The sequence below is a fragment of the Cyprinodon variegatus genome, unplaced genomic scaffold, assembly GCF_000732505.1.
Source record: "Cyprinodon variegatus isolate N-32 unplaced genomic scaffold, C_variegatus-1.0 Scaffold1105, whole genome shotgun sequence".
Taxonomy (NCBI): domain Eukaryota; kingdom Metazoa; phylum Chordata; class Actinopteri; order Cyprinodontiformes; family Cyprinodontidae; genus Cyprinodon; species Cyprinodon variegatus.
Window position 1 is genome coordinate 98,132 of NW_015151558.1, and position 20,936 is coordinate 119,067.

A 20,936-nucleotide genomic window follows, 5' to 3' on the forward strand; every position below is an offset into this window, starting at 1 on the left:
TGCTGCGGTCTGCAGTCTGGACGTTAGATGTCGCTAATTATTACACACTGTAGCTTTAAGGTCTCAGAATCAAAGTAAATTATATTTAGGTAAAGTCAGGGAAAACAAAAGTTTAAAATCTCTAAAGTCAGAATTGAATTAACTATGGTTTCTAAACTAGCAGAGAAAAATACAGGTTTACTTTCATCCTTTTCTGAGTCTCAGGCAACCAATCTGATAATGATAATTTTATCTTACTGTCATGATAAAGGCTTTTAGTGGTCTTGGTAAATGTGTGATTTATCTCCAAAAATGTCAGAGTTTGGAGCCTTTCCAAGGCTTCGAGAAGCACTGAGGGGAAATACTATTAATTCTGAAGAGCTTTTTTCTGCCTACAACATCACAGATGTTATGTTAAAAAAGATATTGACAAAGCTGATACGACACAAAGCCTGACTGAAAGAAAATAAAACATATTGGCAGGATAACATAGAAGTGATTGGTCTGAAATATTGACCAATTCTGTTCTGTTTTATAAATAAAATGGTTCATGGAAGGAGATTGAATGGAGTCATAACCCGTTTTTTCCCCATAAACTATACTTTTGAAATTGTTTTCATGTTTTGTCCTATTTAAAAATAACCACATCTAATTTGGAGGTTTCTTAACGTTTGAAAATATCGCATGTATATACATGTTCATGAGGATGTAACCTAAGCAACATCGGCAGTTAGCCATGGTTTTAGTTACGCAAGCAGCAATGCTTTCTGACTACCTTTAACCGAGTCCTTGATTGTCGGTGGAACAGAGAAGGAAGTGGTGATAGCAAGGCGGGCTAAAGTTGGCGCCCTTCCACGATTGATGTCAATAGAAGGGGGACCAAAACCGTGCTTTGTGGTGAGCGTGCTATTGTGGGCTCTTCTGGTTTGAACGAGCCCACATGAAAAAAAAAAATACAAGCCACTTTCACACTTTCACACAGGTTTTAACTAACGCTCAACAACAACACAAATTTGAATATGAAAAAGTCTGATTTCTGGGTTACACTGTTGGCTGTCCACTTAGTACTAATAAATAAATCATAAAGTCATAAAAAGGCTCTGGAACTCAAGGGATGGACCAGTGTTCATGTGGGCAAAAATTATCAGTTGGCCTTTTAAATTAGCTATTTGGCATCTTCAAAGCATTGGCAAAGATTATGAAATGTAAATGTGATCATTTCATACCAATATTAAATACAAAGCCACGCGTTTTATGGTAACAGCCTGGTTCTCAAGGCCATTTGGTGGCAACTACCTTCAGTTTATGTCAGAATAAAGCGGCTTAATATTTCCCCAAAGTGTTGGAACGATTACTGGTTCTGTTGAACTACTGAGCACCAACTAAAAAAGGTTTCCATTAATTCATCTTCGCTCAAATGGAAACCATTTTAACTCAACGTTGAACAAAAAGCAGATTATAGTAGCTAATTATGCCGAGATGCATCTGCCCCTTTGATCAGACGATGGATTTTGGATGGAAATGTTGAATTTCCTTCAAAGACTATTAAAGATAAGCTGCTAATTTGTGAATCTGTAAACTCATTTTCCCGATTCTGTTGTTTCCAGGTATAAAATGAAAGGAAGATGTGATGGAATATTAACCCTTCAACAACAATGGAAGATAGTAACTCAGAGGCCTTGAAATATTCCCACCTCCAAGTCTATCAAAGACGAACGGCATTAAAAAGATGATCCGACACCAATATCAAGATTAACTACAAGGAAATCAGAATAAAACACAAACATATTAGTCATAAACTGGCCTAATGTAAGTATAAGCACTTTACAAGATATAAAAAGAAAAAAATTAAGTGCTTCAACATTTTTAGGTTGAGTTAAAGCATAAAATTGCACAAAAAAAAAACATATTTTAGCTCAAAAAAAAGGGAATTCCTAAAGTCATGTAAGGAAAGGCATGACTTCTTGGTCATGCACAACGGTGGGGAATGGAAAAAAAAGCAGCTAATATAAAAAACAAAAAAAACAAAAACACTTCAGGATCACTTTTAAAAGAGAAAGTAGCCACACAAAAAAAAAATCACTGTATTACTCAGTATTTAAAAATATCATAATCTGCCATAACAGTACAAAATCATTTCTAACCTGCACTATATGAGTATTTTTGTTCAAAACTGTAACATTAAAGATTACATAACAGCAAGCCATGCAAAACACATCTGCAGCTCTCTGTTCCTCACAGTCGTCATCAAGGGCACTATCTGTTATTGTCGCGCCGCAGAAAGAGAAAATAGGGTGGGGGGGTTTCTCATACAGCACAAACTGTACACTGCGTGTGTGATGGGTGTAGCCAGGCAGGAAGATGCGGTTTGGCAGATAGCACACCATGTTTTTTGACAGATGCCGCCAAAAGTAAAAGGCGGCAGTTTTTAAATCGTGTGAAGAAACGACGATTGGCTTTCACAGAACAAAAAGAAGAAGTAGGCGCAAAGCAGTTAATTTCAAATTTGAAAACCACGTGAGCATTTAGGTAGAGACACTGCCCTGTTATGGAACACGTTTTGGGTTTTTTTCATACATCATTGTAGCTGCCTCTACCTCAGGTTTTATTAGCTTTAGCCCAAGTTGAAATGTTTATTAGAATTTAGGAGCTTTATGCTGAGGAAATGCAAACAGGAGAGACCAAACTAATTTTAGGAAAAGCTCAGGAAGTGCTTCTCTTTTTTTGCATTATATTATGAAATAAAAGTCTTTTTGTTAAACTTAAAAAGAAATGCATGAAAAATATCAATGAATGAGGTTGGATGCTTTAAAATTCATCTTGTAAATGGATTAACTTAGATTTTTTCTAACTGATTAATAACACTAATTAACCTCATTACCCTCCAGCTTTGCCTGTAGGTTTAGGATTCCTGTTTTTCAGTATCTGGCCTTCAGTAGCCCCTCAAATTGTTCCCCTCCAGTATTTCTCTGTACTTGCATTCAATCATTTTGGCCTCATCTAGCCAAGCACCTTCTTCCACATGCTTGCTTTATCTTTTTGGCTTTGTTAGAGTGGATTGCTCTGGCGACTGCTGAGAGCCAAGCAGGGCAGATCGCTGTTAAAAATGAACTCTCAAAACAGAAATGTGTAACAGCTGAGCGAAAGAGTGCATGGAAACACAGAGGCCACATTCTCCCATCTAAGCCATGGATTTTTGTAAGTCCTCTGGAGCTACCATTGGCCTTTTTGGCTGCTCATCTGAACATTGCTCTATTTTCAGATCAGGAGCCAATCAATTTTTTCGCAGCCTTAAACTCCTCTACAACTCGATCCCTGACATATCTTTTGTGTTCCTCGGTGTTCACCGTTGTGAATTTTTCTAAAGGCTATAGTTTTGATATCTAAGATTTAAGCAGCTTTGGTTCATATTTCTACTAAAATGTAGTCTCTTTTTGTTTTAGACTGTAAAAACAAGAAAAAAAAATGGGGTAGGGAATAAAACAATTCAGTGAAAAGCCCAAAAACATCTGCTTTCTGAATAATGGAGAGGAATTTCAGGTTTCTCCTTTTTGTTTTGCTGTAAAGAAAAGTTAAAGGAGTTTTCTTTAGAAAGTTTCCCTGTCCAAAAACAATTTGCTGTTTCAGTCAAAGCAAAAAAGCTAAATCTTAGTTTAAAATAATTAACATTTGGGTTTTTTTTCAGATGCTTTTGCTGTTTGGAAAGCTGTTTTTTTTGATAAACTTTATGTTTTGTTTTTTTTTTAAGCTAAATTTGTTGTCCAGTAGAGGAAGCGTGCTTTGCAACTTTCACACCATGAGTCACAGGCCCACCTGCAGGTGGTAGGATGAAAACAAGGGTGCCTCCGCTCAGATAGCTATAAAAAAATATAACTGGGGGAAGATAAGAAAACTGTTTTACCAGATATTATTTTGGGGGTCTGGATCTCCACAAAACCCTTTTTGGTGAGCGTGTCTCTGAAGAGCTGACAGACTCCTGACTGCAGCCGGAAGATGGCCTGGCTGGTGGTCGTCTTTGGGAGGAAACACACACACATACACACGTATAAAACATTGAGCCACAAGCAGAGCAGCGTTACCACACATGGAGTGATTCATTGGACTCATTACCCAATCATAACAGATGTGCAAAAACAAGACTGCCAGTTTTTCTTCGTTTTGCACCTCCTGTCTGAGAAAAGGTTGAAACATTTATTTGTTGGCAAGGGCGAGGCCGGCATGAGAGCCCTGCAGGAGCTCCGGGAACCCAAACCTATCATTACCAATGTAAACGCTGATAGCAAGGCAGGGCTGATTACAGTTAAAATTAAACCCCAAAACCAAATGTGTAACAGTCACGTAAAAAGAGCAGACAGAAACGTTAAAGGTGCACTCCCTTAAATGTTTTGACTCATCTTAGAAGGCCACAAACATCTCCCGTTTACTGGCCCAGGACTACAGTTATTACATTTCATTAAGAAACTGGTACTGCCCTGTTTCATCCCTACATCCCCCTACTGAGGGGCCGCAACCGAATAGACCTCATGACCTAATTTTGACTCAAAGGGAGAAAGAGATAGCATGCAAATATTTGCCAACTTGCTTCTCTACCAGGGAATGCTTCAGGGATGTCTGACTGAAATCTGAAGCTGCAACCAGAACAATTGGTAAAATGAAGAAGTGAAAATGATATAAAACTTTCCTGAGACTTCTACAAACACCTTTGCAAAGCTGCAACCCAGAGCCCCCATGACTCATTACTGCTGTGCGTCATCCTTTGTGCTGAGCGCTTCGTTCAGCCTGTGAAAACGAACGACAAATGCCGTCTGAATGAGGCTACGTTCGAAACCTTCGAAAGCGCTTCCTGTTTACACCGTCTGAAGGGAGTAGATGTGATCGGGGAGAAGTAGGAAAACTTGGCAATGAGTTCTTTTGATGCTGCGGTTACTTAGACACTAGATACACCTGAGGTACACTCTACCAGTTAGAAACCCAGCTGTGGTGATGAGATACCACAAACTGGTTTCAAAGTCCAGAATCTCGATTTCTGCTTGAGTAGGGTTTCAATCCCAGGTTGCACGCTGCATTTCAGTCTAGCAAGGGGATAGAAGTCATCTTCTGGGAATTTTTACACTTATAATTCTAAACAAAGAGAAAAAAGTATGAAAAATATTAGATCTATTGTCAATTACTGGGATTTAATTGAAGAAAAAATGTCTACAGTTTAGCCAGTGATGTTCTGCTTTTAACTTGAAATGTGAAATATTTTCCAGAGATTATAAAATAAACTCCAGAAAATTGCAAAAGATTCAACAATAAAATGTGCAAATCAGATATGATCTGATGTTAGGACTGCTGCAATATAAATACAAAAAAACCTGAACCAATAGAAAGTATTAGTGCAGAAATTATTACAAATTCATGATTTTTTCTTTTTTTTATTAAATCACATTATCATAAAGACCTGTTTGCGATGTGGTATATATTTGCTGATTGTTTATGTTAAATATTGTGCATAAACGTTCTCTCTGCCAATACATTTGGTGAAACTTGCTCAATAAAGCCGAGACAGTTTCAGGAGGGCATTATGATATTGTCCTAAAGATACAACTTTGTAAAATGAAAAAATGTGTGCGATTGTATGCAGGCCGGATAGCTTACCTCCTATTGTATATAGGGCTGATGAACCAAAAGCAGGCCAGTGTAATCATCAATGTTTAAAATGATTCTTTCCATAGAAAATGATGATGCAACTCTCAAACCATCAGACAGCCCTGCTTATGAAACAGAGAGGCAGGCACAAGTTGATAACATCTGAATGACTGGAAAATGTAAAAATGACTCAACCTTTGCCTCTAATTTCTGTACCAATAATGCATTACAATATTACCGCGATGATGGACACCTTAATAGGTCATGGACCAAGCACCCCAGTGTGCAACAAACTGCTGCAGTGTATTTGGACACCTAACAGAACCAACTTCCTCAGCAGTGTGTGCCACAATAGCTCAGCTGACACATTGTAGCCTAAATGCATCAATGGGCCTTGTCCTTGAATGACCTCGCTTCCAATTCAATCCGGTTTTTGCTTTTCAGAGATCCCGACCCCTGCAGACTGTTATCACCTTGAAAAGCTGCAGTTTTGGAGATTTTCTGATCATCATAATATTCTCTTTGTTAAACTGGTTAAAAAAAAACATGTTTTATTATTTTCAAGTTTTTGTTTTAACCATAAGGACAATGTTAACTTGGTACCCAGTTTACCCAACCAACTAGGGGTTTCTTATATCATGAATGTTCAATTCAATTCAGTTTATTTACATAGCGCCAAATCACAACACCTCATCTGAAGGCACTTTACAGTTCACCAGATCATACAATCAAATTGATTTAAAGTTTTCCATCTAAGGAAAACCAGTTGATTGCATCTACTCATTGACTTGGATTCAATCGTTCACATGTTTTATTTACTTCAGTTATAAGAGGTCATTATATTAACTCAATTGATTTAAAATTTTTTGGATTTCTCTGCTTTACAACAATGAATGTTATCATGTTGATTATATAATCATTTAAAATCTGTCCTATCATTAAAATGGCCTAATTTTGTAGAGACTAACAGTTTCTGCTGCTACTGTACAATTAATTTGAATATATTGCCTGCAGTACCTAACCCAGCCGTTAGGGTCCACCACAGAGAGCAGATCAGGTTTATTAATTAATTTTTTTTACTCTACAATTGTTGTGCTGTAGTTTGAATAAAAATAAAATTCATTTCCATTTTTTTCCTACCCTGAACCTTCAGGCCCTCTCAGGTCATGACTGTTTGCACTACCGCAAATGGTATTCAACAAAATAACATCTGCTTTTTTAGAGAGTTGATTTGCTGTGTAGTAGGGATGAGAGGAAAAATGCTGACCTCACAAAAATAAAGTCCTAATTGTCACTAATAAAACTATAATCAAAATCCATTCAGTCTCTATCCTATATCAAATGTATTGTCAGTCCGTTTCATTTTCTAATGTGTAACTATAAACAAGTGTAAGTGTTTTCTTTGCTTTCATTTTTTCCAAAGTTAAATGTGATGTTAACTCTGCTCAGGAATGTAGGGTGATATTCAACATCCTCGACCTCAGATTTTACGCAGCAGTTGGCATTGAAATGTTTCCAAACTTCAACAAAAAAACAACAACAGATGTTTAAAAAGAGGATGCCAGCATGACACTGACTGCACATATTTTAAAGCATATAAAATATGTTAATGATCGACATTCAGAGGGGTTTGAGGTACTTTGTTCTTTTACCTCCAATATAAATGCTGAAAAGGATTCACCTTTTCTTTCTCTGCGGATAGTTTATAGCCAGAATATGTAATGTTTAACGTTAACAGAAAACATTAACAAAAGAGTTCAGAATAAAACTTCCTGTTTGAAACATCCAAAATGATTAGTGTCTACATCTCCACCGTCAAAGTTAAGGGTAATAGTGAAAGTCACACCTTCCTACTTACCTCTTTTCTGCTGTGATTTTTTTTAAACATGTGAAAGGTTTTTACGTTGGTAGATGCAGTGGAAACAGAAGGGAAGTGCAACCACTGACAACACATTTTGAAAATGTGCCTAAATTCAAGTCAAGCTAAAATATTTGTACATTTATGTATACATCTTTTAGTTTAAACCAACTTTTAACAGTTTTTAGGCATAAGCTTATTCCACTAACCGAGCTAACGCAAGTAAACCGTCTGTTTATTAGCATGAGAAGCACCTGATGTTAAAGTATCACATGAGAGAAGTTTCATAGCGTCTAAACTATTCTTAGAGGAGCTATATTGTTCCCTCGTCGAGTGTTTGTCTAGCAGAGTGGGAACCACTTTATAGCTTTACTGGCCTCTTATGTGTACAAGTGGTGACAGACCCTCGTCTGTGAGCTCCGAGTGTTACAGAGGCAGGTGTTGTTGTGAAGCTTTACAGCAGCGTGGCTCTGTGCTGTGGTGTTGCTGCCTTCCTGCCAGCCGTATCACCCATACATATCAAAACAATGAGAGGCTTGGCGGCTGTGTGTTTAACGCTGCTCATATAGATGTAGCACATCTCCTACGCATAGCAGTGTTTAAAATCACAGATGAATGTTTTCACTTCTGAGGTGCGGAGGTTTGCGCAGACGTTTGGATATTAGTGGGTAGTTTGCTACCTGTTTGATGTAAAACACCACCCTTTACCACTATGGCGGTCTAAGCTTAACCTACATGTTTCCAGATTCAGACGATGGAATGTAAAAGATTCGTTTTAAATCGAGTAGCTGGAATATTTCCCTGTAAATGAAACTGCATGCCATCTCCTAGTAGGCATGTAACTCGTGCGCTTTCATTTTTCTTTACCAAGAGTCACTTTCAACATTGTATCGACGAAACGATACCTTGAAAAATTCCTAGTAGCATCTTACCCTTAGATCAATCACTCTGTTGTCCAGTCTGGTGTCCTGGTTAACAGTGGCTCTTCCTTCCTGAGGGGGAAAAACATTACAACATCACAACCAAACATCCAAGTTATGAAATATTCAACAGAGGTGAAATCTCTGCTCCTGTTCTTTACACAGGGGTGTTTGTATTCAGTGATGTGTAAATATTTTACAGCCTGTTTAAATCTCAAAGGGAACATAAGGAGTGTCTCATATCTTCAGTACCTTCAGGGCTTTAAAAACTGTAGATGCTTAATTAAATGGAACAATTACTTTATCAGAGTAATTTTAATAAGACTCATATCACTAAATGTAAACTGTCAGGGTTTGTTACGTCACTAAAGCTGTGTGCTAAAGAAGCTTGCCATTTCCAGAGTTGGCCTATGAATGGAATGTTGAGTGGACAGAAAACAGCAACCAAGAATCCTTATATAAGCTTATAGCAAAAAATAAAAAAATAAAAAAAGGAGCAATAAACACCAGCAACATATCATCGTGTTTAATTAATCATGAATTACTAGATGTAAGTTTTCATTTGTACTGTCAAGTGAAGAAAAAATACAACTTATGTGGTGTAGATATAAAGTCATTATTCTAACTTTTTTCCCAATTTCTTGTACTCAAAGCATATTACTTCAACAACAATACAATGAACACAACAAAAAAAACTTAAGGGTGGTGAGAAAAAAAATCCCTTTTAAGGTTTTAAACTGGGAAATAAATAAGGTAACAAGCTTAAAATGTATTCCAAATTAAAATTCAAACAAATATATCTCGTCAGAGGTATTAAATCATCATAAGTCAACCTTTTTTGGACCGTTTGCCCTGTTTTAGCGCCAGACATTCATCTCACTGTGTTCCGGTCTGTGGAAAACCAAGATAAAAAGGAAACATCTGTCTGGAACCTCCTAAAAAAGGTTAGTAGTGTTAGTAGACTGTGATAAGGGATTTATCTCCAAGAAGGTGACATCAGCTACTCTAGCTTACATAAAAGAGTCTATACGTTAAAGACAATCAAAACAACATTGCCATGGATTCCCACCAAGCATTTTTAGCATGCAAAAGCAACAGACTGAAAGGTGGAATAAGATACTTTAACAAAATCTCAAATCTAATTACCGGACCTATGAATCAGAGAGAGAGTGAAACATTTTTAACTTCTATGGGACACGGTGAAGGAGAAAGCCTCTGCTCTCCATGAAATACAGAAAGGGGGAATGAATAATATTCTGGAATAAAGGATTTTAAACAGAGTCCAGCAATGAATTATTGGGACAAATGAGCAATCATTTTGGAAAAATAATCCCATAACTCACAGTTAAGCATAAAACTTGAAGTATCCGGGTTTGTTTCAGCTCTGCAAAAACAGGGCCTAGACTGCTCACCATTACAGAACCCTCTATGAATTCTACAGCATTGAAGAAAACATAAAGAACATCAAGATGAAGCAGAAATGGACACTGACCTGATAATGGAGAAAACGCATACCCGTAAATCTACCAAAGACAGGTGGTCTCCTGCGACATCTTACGGGGTCACGTAAAACATTATGATCATGTGAGATACTCCTCAAACATCTTACATCTGATAATAAAGACTGCAGCAAACTTTTTTGCATGGTTTTCTGGTAGATGGCTTTAATAAGCACTGAAGATAGCTAACAGCACTATCTATAAGGAGATCACCAACTTGGTTAATAGAAAACATTTTTGTCTACATTTTCTGCTTGATTATTACAACAAAAATATGCAGTCAAAGTCTACATCGTTTTGTAGAGATAAAATTAGATCAGATGCGTATGTGTGTCTGAACAGTTCTATATCAACAACCGAATTAGAGGGATGTGCTAATATTTTCACATCATTATAATCCACACACTGAGCTCTTCATAGGAAATAAGATCATATGCAGTCTAAACAGAAAAGAAACGATCAGCTCCAAACACATCTGCAGTGCGAGACAAAAGGGAACCGTTTTAGGGAAAGAGGGAAATTAAAAACAAAAAACAAATGAAAAAGTAAATGTTTCATCACAGGAGGAACTGCTGCTTCCAGGGTCATGTCGCGCTCCTCTGGGGCATGACTTAATAGCCCGTGTTGCTATTTCCTGCCTCAAACAGCCCCATGCAGAGGGACAAACTGTTAGATAGGCAGACAGTCGGAGCTGCTCTGGCCCGTGTCTCTGGGGACGACATGTGTTTGACTGACACGTTGAATCCCAATAGAGAACACCTGAACTCTCCCTGCAAACGTTGAATTTAGCTGGTTGATAAAAACAGGGGTGTTCACAGCAATGAAGCACATCCTGTGTACAGCCAACCATGGTCAAGGTCTGTTAAAAAGCATTCAAGGGATCCATGGTTAGTTGTGACAACAGACTATTTGAGAAAGATTTTTCCTTTAAATAGATTTAAATAAAGCATAATCCCACGGATTTTGCCATGATGTTTATGTTGCAATGTATTGTGGGTAAATGACGTACGCTAGGTCCAGCAGGGCTTGTTTCCAGCCAAAACTTCACTAACATCACCTTTTCAGTTTGAAAGAGAGTGCGTTGAAATTGATAACGCGGAAAACGCAAGAGCTGATGAAGATGAGGAGGACTAAGAAGGTGGTCATAGAAGCTGATGTTTGTCTGGTTACTGCTAGGAAATGATGTCCTGATCTAATACTGATGTAGAAGTGGCCCCGATATCAGCCAAAATATTAATATCTGAACATAGTGGCCTTTATCTAAAGTCTCCTATATACGATTATTCATAGAAACACTTTGCTTCTATCCACTTTTGTTTTAAGTTTATGCGACTCTTTGGTGAATAATAAATGAGTCAGTTGCTCTCATATCTGATTGTTAAGAATGGTTCTCTGGGGAAATCTGTGGCGCTCCCAGACCAGCTGAGAGGCGTAGTCCCTCCTGGGTCCTCCCCTAAGCCGCATCCTAATGGGACATGCCTTGAAAACCTCCCAAGGGAGGTGTCCAGGTAAGCATCCCAAAAAGATGTCCAGGCGAGCTTAACTGACTCCTCGCATCATGGAGGAGAAACGGCTCTATTCTGAGCTTCTCCAAAATGACATAGCTCCTTACCCTATTCTCTTTGCAGAAAAAGCTTATTACAGCTGCTTATATCTGGTATGTTGTTCTTTCAGTCATGACCAGATTTCATGACCATAGGTTAGGGTAGAAACATAAATCGAAAAGGAAATCAAGAGCTTTGTCTTTTTTGCTCAGCTCTCTCTTCACCAGGGCAGACCAGTGCAGCATCTGTAGTATAGCATCAGCCGCCCCGATACATCTATCAATCTCCTGCTCCATTCTCCCCTCACTTGTATCACAGGACCCTGAGATACTTAAACTGCTCCAATTGAGACAGGAACTCTCTACAACCTGAAGGGGACAAGACACCTTTTTCAGATTAAGGACCATGAGCTCAGACCTGGAGGGGCTGATCCTCATCATGTCCACTTTTCACTAAGCTGCTAACCCCCTAGGTGCTTGCTGTAGGTCTTGGAAGGAGATACACAACAGAACCAAATCATCTGCAAAAAGCAGAGACAAGATCTGCCGGTCCCCAAACCAGAACCCCTCCAGGTGCGCCTGGAAATTCCGTCCATAAAGGTTATGAATAGGACCTGTGACAGAGGGCAGTCCAAATAGGCACTGCTAACCGGTCTAACCTAATGCCCGCAATGCAGACTAAACTCCTGCTTCGCTTCTACAGACACAGGAAGAACCCCAGCAAAGGGCCCCCCAACTACATATTTCTGAAGTGCCCCCCTCAGGGCACAACGAGGCACCCGGTCAAATTATTTCTCAAGGTCCACAAAACACATGTAGACCGCTTGGGAAAACTCCCATGAATCCTTGAGAACCCTGCAGACGGTGTATAGCTGATCAAGGTTTTCATGGCCAGGATGAAAACCCCAACGCTCCTTCTGAAGTTTAAGGTTCGAACATCAGCTGGGCTCTCCAGCATCCTGGCATAGGCCTTACCAGGGAGGCTGAGAAATGTGGTCCCCATTAGTTGGAACAGACCTTCTGGTCCCCTTTGTTGTGTACTGGCACCCCAGTCTGCCAATCCAGAGGCATTATCCCGAACCTCCACACAATGCCGAAGAGGTGTGTAAGCCTACACAGCAGGACAACATCCAGGGCTATAAGGCACTTGGGGCAGATCTCGTCACCCTACAAAGTCTTGCCACAGAGGAGTTTTTATCCCATCCCAGTGACTTCAGACTGAGTGGTGAAGGAATCCAGCCCCAAGGACCCGGCCTATTCTTCCACCATCCTAAAAGTATTCCTTCCAATGTCCAACAATTTCCTCTTTTAAGGTCAGCAGATCCCCACTCCCACTGAAAACAGTGTTAGCGAAGCACTGTTTAACCCTCTGGAGGTGCCAGATGGTTTGCCAGAATTGTGTGTGGAGAAAATCATGTTGAGGAGAAAAAAACAAAAAAAGATCAGAGGTACCATCTATAATATTCTCACCAATTCTAGTGAAATAAAAGCAACTTCACCCTCCTTTCTTGCTTTAATTTTTTAGGTTGATCAGTTTGATGACCAAGAACTTCCAAACAGTGATGACTTTGTGGGGCATTTCCTGGGGTAGAAAAATGACTTCACAGATGCCCATTTTGCACTTTAAAATGCAAAAGATGGGAGAATGTGTCATTCAACTTACTCAGATGTGTATAGATATTCATAATTTGTAAATGAGAAATGGAAAATGGCTCACTGTCTAATCTTCAAAGCAGACCATCAGTAATACTTTCTGTCATATATTTAATAAGTAAAGGTTCCTAAACTCAACAGAGACTTATGGTGAAATAATGTTCTTTGGTCACACGATTAACAAAAAGAAACTTTTTGGCAAAAAAAAAAAAAAACACCCATAGTGGATGGTTTGGAACAAAGGATGAATTCATTTAAAGCATTTTAAGCCCATTTATAAATACAGTAGAGAATCTGTGGTGTGTTTCTTTTCCACAGAACATGGCAACCTTGTGGGAAGTAGACGGCATTGTGATGCAATTCAACCTTTCATGATCACCTCTGCCACAAGAACTAAAACTAATATAGAATCTGGGGCTGGGCTCAAAAGAGAGATTGTATCAAGTGACCCAGGATGAGCCACAAAGATTACGCAAAGCTAAAGGAAAAGACAAAAAGAAATAAGCGGTTTCCATTTATCAAATCAGGTAGCACAAATTTATAAACACGTGGTGTCTAGAAATTGCGGTGCAGGTTGTTTCCATTTAAAAAGACTTTTTTCCCCCCAGTCAATATTGTTAAATTATAGGTTTTAATTATCTTAACTGGTCGATCACAGCAATAAAGAAATAATTCATTCATCTATTTAAGGCTTTTAACACAACTCAACCAACAAATTTGTCGTCTGTAATTTGATGCTGGATATAAAAGATGACATATTCCAGGTGTCAATTACCTTTTGCTCAACATCAGCAGGGATAAGCTGCAGCTTTCTATACAAAAAGACCAGAGCAGCTGATGGATCATAATGATAGATCAACATTTAGATGAGTGTTTTTGCTCTGAGCAACAACTTCAATGTCTGAAAATCTGTAATTACCTGTTGGCTGTGACTGGGGAAAGGAATGTTTTTTTTTATTTCATGACTCTCAGCATCACAGTTTGACTGTTTTAATCAGAATCCAGATGAATTACCAAACACTGAGTGACGGTTCTGAAAAACAGCATTTGATAAAATGAAACTAATTATCAAGGTAATCTAAATTGCTGTTTTTTTTTGTTTTGTTTTTTTACAATCAAAAACGACTAAGTATAGAAAAAAAGATGCATGATTTTCCAAACTTTTCTCATGATCTAAAAAGCATGACTTTCATCCTCCCTCTCCTACCTTTTGGATGGATTTCAGTTTTTTGCAGTTGGTCTCTACACATCTGGAGACTAAGATACTAAATTATTGGCCATTTTTGTTTGCAATACAGCTAAAGCCTCCCTCACCTCCTCCCCCTCTCCATCCGGCCTAACGGCGTCCTCCAGCTGCAGGGGCAGACGAGGCTCTGCCTGGCTGATGACAAAAATCTGAGGAGAAAACAAACGCAACCAAACATAGCTCAGTACAATAAAATGTGAGAAACAAAGCTGAAATGTTTACATTAGGCATTCAGAAAATGGAAAGCACCTGACCTACAGACTCACACTATGTCAAAGTGAAAGCGGATAAGAAGTAACCCCCCACCCCCCCTGCCTTTGAGAAAAGCTTTCCTCAGCTGACAAACATGCATGTTTGTTGTTCCCTCATATTTTCAGACATTTTGTGAAAAAATGTCGAATCTTAACACTTTGCCTCCTAGCTTAAAGAATGATTTTTCTAGCCCGTCTTGCATAGATGCTTAACCCAGAATTTTTAAGAGTTTTAACACAGTTAAATGTTAAGGGAACTTTCCTGAATATGTTTTATATACTCAAAGGACAGCTGCATAGTTCCTGTGAGGGGAGCTGTGTATCTGCCTGAATAACAAACTGTAAATGCCTAAGAGCCTGGATGCTTTTATGCTGTCATGAAGGGAAAAAACTACAACTTTGTGTTTTCATTTGAATTGGAAGGGCACCAAAGGTGCATGAAAATGCAGTGCAGGTGAGCTAACCCTCTCGATGTGGAGCTCAACGTCCTGCTGAGAACAGCTCTCGATCTTCTGCTCCACTTTCCTCACCACGGCCTCCACGTCCACGATGCTTTCCTTTGTGATGCTGCAGAGTGAAAGCAACAAACTGCACTTTAGAAACCAGACTTTTCTGCTTGCGTCAAAGCCACATTCCTGTTAAACTCTGACCTGTGACTTCACATGTGAAGGAAGGAGGAGAGAGTATGGGTGAGTGATTTTTTGACTTGGTGAGATTTTTCTTCTTTTTTTCCCCCAGTCATTCCTAAGAATACAACTGCTGCTATGACATTTGCTGAAAAGTGAAGGGGTGTTTGAGATGCCAAAAACACTAGTCTTTTTCCCCCTTGCTCCTATTAACAGGCAGCAACAAAATGTGCAATTTCCACTCTTGAGGGAAAAAACAGATTTTCTAAGGTTGTTTGGTCCATTTTCTTTTTAAAACATTTTAAATGTGGACAATTGTATTTAACAGTGGCACTTGGAATCTGGCACACTGACAGAAGTACCAACACCTTATTTAATCACTATTGTAGCTCTGCTATATTGGCCATTAAACTGGACTGATTTTAACTGAACAGAAAATCTTTGAGCTACTGTCAAGGAGAAGATGAGGGACAGCTGAGCCAACAATGCAGATAAGCTTCAAGAAACTGAAAGCAGACTGGGCCTTCTCCTTTCACACTAATGGATGTCTCAATGTAAAAGCACCCAGTCAAATATTAAATGCAAATACAGCACCAATGATTATTGGTATTTATTATAATTGGCCAGAAATTGGGTTTACTTAAGCTGTGAAACATAATAACATGAGCAAAGTTAAAAACCTAAAAAATAATTTATTTGTAATTCACACACACAATACATGTGAAATTTTTTAAACTGAAATACGAAAATATATGAACTCTTTGATTATTCTTTGATTAACCCTCCTAGATGCACATTCTCCTAATTCCCTACTGATTTACTCAAAAGAGATAATACTTGAACAAATTACAATTTACCCCATTTAAAATAACCAGCACTTATTATAGAAACTAACTTAAGCACAGATACTACAAAAATGACATAAATTTTTTTATAAATTTCCCAGAAGTTAAAAGGAAGAGCTTATATTGCCTAATTCTGATTGGCATATCTAACTTTAACTGGTCGTCAGAGTTGCACTGGAACTTTCTACAACAGACGGCGGCTGCACTTACAAGAACTGAACAGCAATGTACTCATGTTATTTTCCATAAACTTATCCATATATTGCATTAAATTAACATATTAGTAATAGTAATAGTAATTAGAATCTATGCTAATTAAATGTAGATATAATAGTGGAGTTTCTCTTTTGTAAAACAAAAGCAAATGGTTAAGAATTAGGATAAATCAAAACTAAAACATAAGGGATGGATATTGAGTAACTTTTTTAGGCCGTGGGCCACAGCTATAGAAACCCCCCCCCCCCCCTTTGGTTTTGTTTCCTTTTGTAATCATGTCAAACACATACATTAAAATGAAAGTAAATATGAAGGCGGGCTGTCTTTTTTATTTTTATCCTTTAGTCTTTGTTCCTTTCAATAACAATGAACGGTCACTAAATTCAAGCTGGTGGAAACTCAGTGTACCGTGTTAGAAAAGAGCAACACCCCCACTTGCCAAACTGCGCCGGGCCAGATGGGAGGCCTGCTGCAATCCGTCACTCCTCCTCATTAAAAAGCAGTAATAGGGGACTCAACACTGGGGCACTGCTGTCCACTCAGCCCCGCAACAGCTGCTACCTTAGTCCTCCCCATTCAGGTCGAGATCATCAAAATAAATAAATCCACCACATTAATGACCATCTCAGCTTGCTCCCTAAGACACTGGGGATAAACGGCATGAAACTGACAGGAATTTGACAAAATGGCAGAGAGATGACATAAATCGGAAAGGGGAGATGGACTTGAGGAAATGAGCCAAGAAAACACAAGGTGGTGAGATCCAGCTCCCTGCTCCAAAACTGAACAAGACATGGGTTAAATACTTCTGGGTTGTCTCCAATCGCTTTTTAAAATTCTAATGAAAATAAATTTAATTCGATATTTTTGACAGGACACAGAGGGGTCTGGTCCCCGATAGTCGGAGGTTAGGCTTTGCCTCAACTGGATTTCAATTTTTATCATGGTTTTTTTTTTAAAAAAGCCTACAAGTGAAGCTCTGCCTGCATTTTAACACCCTTACCAATGGTCAGGAGACACCGGGCATTGCATTAATAACCATATCACGAATACAGGAAGTTCAAATGATTTCTTCTGCATAGCAAACCCTAAGAGTTAGAGTGAAGGACAAAGCTTAGAAGGTAGCTCCTGCTTTTCCAAATCAAAGAGAGTCAGGGTGGTTCACACATCTGACCAAGATCTCTTTGGTAAGCTTCAGCTAAGGCACATTTCCCAGTATAAACCCTGAATTTATTGGAGGGAAAATGCATATTTCTTTGCCGGGGAATGTCTTGAGAACAAAATGGAGGGAAGTCAAGCTTTCCCTCTTTTCCCTGAAACGTCCTTGAACATGTCTTGAATCAGTAGATTCAATCCTGATCAAAATCTTAAGACCAGTCAAAAAATTGCAAGAATTTGCATTTTGCACAATTGGATCTTAAGAAGGTTCAAACTAGAGCTTCACAATGTTAAAGGAAATAATTAATTGAAAACTGCATTTACATTCAAACATGATTAACAGATAGATAAGTGGAAGAGCAAAATAACTTATTTGAGGTGGGGACCTTATGGATGAATAGAGAGAGAAGGGTCTAATAATTGGATGATTTATATTTGCATGCATTTCAGATTAAATGATGGACGGACATACAGTCTCTAAATGTTAGATATGTGACATAGTAACAAACCTTAGTTTTTCATTTATACATTTATTTTATTTCATAAAGGTGCTCAACAAAAGGTTGTTTAGGTTAGAGTGGATTTTTGCCATAAAAGAAAGTCAGCGATATTGGGGACTTGACATTCAGGTCTTCTGCTCTGCGGCAGAGTAAAAGTTCCCCAGCTTTATGAGATCTTAATTAAACTGTGTGTGAGGAGGGGGCGTCTTGGACATGGGATAAATGAAAGGCGACTTTCCATTATGATGCTACCTTTGCCCCCGCTATGATTATGAGAGGATTTCCCTGTAATCCGCCTTCCTACTCGGCGTGTCAATCATCACACCACAGAGTGTGAAACTAGATGTGGGGTAGAAACCCACCAGTTGTGTTTTGAGAAGCAGAAACTCTGGTTGTTGTGTAAAAAAAAAAAAATATATGTTTTGACAACAGCGTCATCACTTTCACTTGCTCTGTTGCTAGGTGCAAAGTTTTGCAACGCAAGCCAACCGTTGTACCACAAACATTACAGAACTAGATTGAGGAACCATGACATATATAAAAACAAAGTTGCATAAAAACATCTAAATACGTGCTTAGAAAAAAATAGGCTTTTCGACTTCAAAAGGGGGACTGCTTAACTTTCATACGTTTTCTGTAATTTATCTTTAGTTATCTTTTAGATGTCTGCCATAACCAACCCTTACTGTCATTAACTTGCTTAAAGTATTTTTAAGCCTGCAACCTGGGCTTTATCTCATACTTAATCTCATAGGGGAGTGTTGGCCCAATAGTTAGAGCAGTGCGCATGTGCTCTGAGGAGGTTGCAAGTACCCATTTTGATCCCCACAGCCTCCACTTTGGGTTCCTGAGCAAGACCTTTAACCCCACACTCCCCGGGCGCCACACAATGGCAGCCCACTGCTCCCCTAAGGGAACGGATAAATGCAGAGGTAAATTTACCCACTGTGAGACCAATAAAGTTCAATTATTATTATATAATATTATACTACATTTTCTTACACGTATTTGTTTGTGTCAGTAAAATCACAAAAGATAGGGTTAGAGAAATTGTTATGTTTTATGCTAAAAGATTAATTACTTTTACAGCCAGAAGAGAAAGAGAGTTGATCCCTTAGGACTTCTAGTCTCTTCAGAGATTAGTTTCTATGATTAAACACAATCAACAACAAGAAGACCAGCTTCATGATGAAGGGCAATCCCTGGTAAATGTCAAACTATTTTGCCGAGTCACTAGTCCTACAGTGTGGCTCAGTGCAGAGCAGAGAGGTTCTTCTCAGGAGGAACTGTAAACCCATTTGGAGTCTGTAACATTGCCAACACTTCAGTCTGAACATCATTAGGCTCATCCCAATCTCAAACAAAGGATCTCAACATAGTGAAAAGAAGCAATATAAAGAGAATCCTTAAGTCTTAATTACAAAACATGAATTTGAAAATCATGACAGATGCATTTGAGCAGCCAAATGAGGGAAAGAATAATTGAGTAAGTATTGGTGCAAAATTGACACTTTGTCTTCTTACTTTTTTGATTTTTTTCATTTGACATAAAATTATTTTCAACAAATACGGGTATTTTGCTTAACTGTTAATATCTCTGCTTGCTGAAAAGCAGCACACAGTAAGATGCATTTACTGAATTATTTGAACTTCTTTGTCAAAGTAGATGAACATAGAAACTGTTAAAACAACGAGCATGATCCCAAACCCTCAGATTATTGCAGGAAGGCCGAAGACAGATTCATTCTCTAGCAAAACAGTAAGAAAATGTAAAACAAAAAGTGTTATTCTGCAAAGATTCAAGTTTTTGCATTGATTATCTAAAGTCTTACATTAAAAAAAAATTTTTTTGATGATGTACGGAGGGTTGTAGGCCAGAGATTAATTCAAAAGTTTTAAGTTTTATGAGGAAAATAGAATAATGTCTTTATAATGACTAATTCTTAGACAGGATTTAAAAGATGCCTAAAAAAAGAAATCCTTATATTAGTTTGTGTGTAGCTTTACAGCCAGGCCTTTTCAATGTTTTACTTTATCTTTCTAAGACGACTGATTGAAACTTTAACAAGATAAAAGTAATGTGTCAAAATAAAGGTGCACAAAGTTGTGAAATTATTTATCCGAGTCTCGTGTTTTTATAACACACAATTTAATCAGAGGTCTGTATGCTGTGACATTTATGGTGCATACTCATATCATACTCACAGAAAAAAGTTTTGAATGTTAATGTAAAGAAACAACATAAAGATTGTTATATATATATGATAATGTAGAATTTGCTTTGTTCTTAGTTACCTGCTCTCTCATATAAACTAATGGTAGAGCAATACCTCAACCCATATTAGCTTTTTTTCCTTTTTCTTGTACTGGTATGACAGATGCATACATTTCCCAATTCATTAGTAAATTTAGCATTCGTGCTTTGAGATAAAAAAAAAAGCATACTAGCCACTGTTAATAAATTTTTTTGATTTGTCAATAAGTGCTTCTTTCTGTTTAAACTGAGCTTTATGTAAGCCTTAATTGTCTTTTGCAGATGTTTATAGAGCAATGCTCTGTTATCATTATCGCATAGTAGGGCTGTGGCTACTGATTAATATGCAATTGAACAATCTAGATATTCTTTTCTTTGATTATTTAAGATAAAAAGAGATACTCTAAATATATTAATAAACGTAGTAAAATGTTTAACTTTTGTAAAATGTAAAACATTTCTTGCACATTTTTAATTACTAATAATTGGCTAAAGCACGGACACACCACTTATGTATAGAGTGACAGAACAGGGGTTTTCAAGGTTTACTATACAGTATATATTTCTGACTGTTTCTGCCTAATTCATGCTGAGAGTTGTTCGTTTTTAGTGTTTGTTCAGTCCAGATAACACCAAGTTAATTACTAAATTAGTTTATTTTAATACTTGAATAATCACAGTTAATCCTTTTATTAGCCACAGAGTCTACATTGAGAAAACGGAGCATGTTGATGGAATCATAGTTTGAACACGCAGT

At 38.0% G+C, this 20,936-nt stretch overlaps 1 protein-coding gene across 1 annotated transcript in view; it reads right to left on the minus strand.

The window, feature by feature from the left end:
* dars (aspartyl-tRNA synthetase) overlaps nucleotides 1-20,936 on the minus strand; it is a 53,166-nt gene that overhangs the window by 10,422 nt on the left and 21,808 nt on the right. The window contains exons 7-10 of the mRNA XM_015400452.1: nucleotides 15,045-15,147; nucleotides 14,398-14,478; nucleotides 8,401-8,460; nucleotides 3,881-3,992 (exon numbers count right to left, since the gene is read on the minus strand). Coding sequence (XP_015255938.1) covers nucleotides 3,881-3,992; nucleotides 8,401-8,460; nucleotides 14,398-14,478; nucleotides 15,045-15,147 — 356 coding nt within the window. The remainder of the gene's footprint in view (nucleotides 1-3,880; nucleotides 3,993-8,400; nucleotides 8,461-14,397; nucleotides 14,479-15,044; nucleotides 15,148-20,936) is intronic.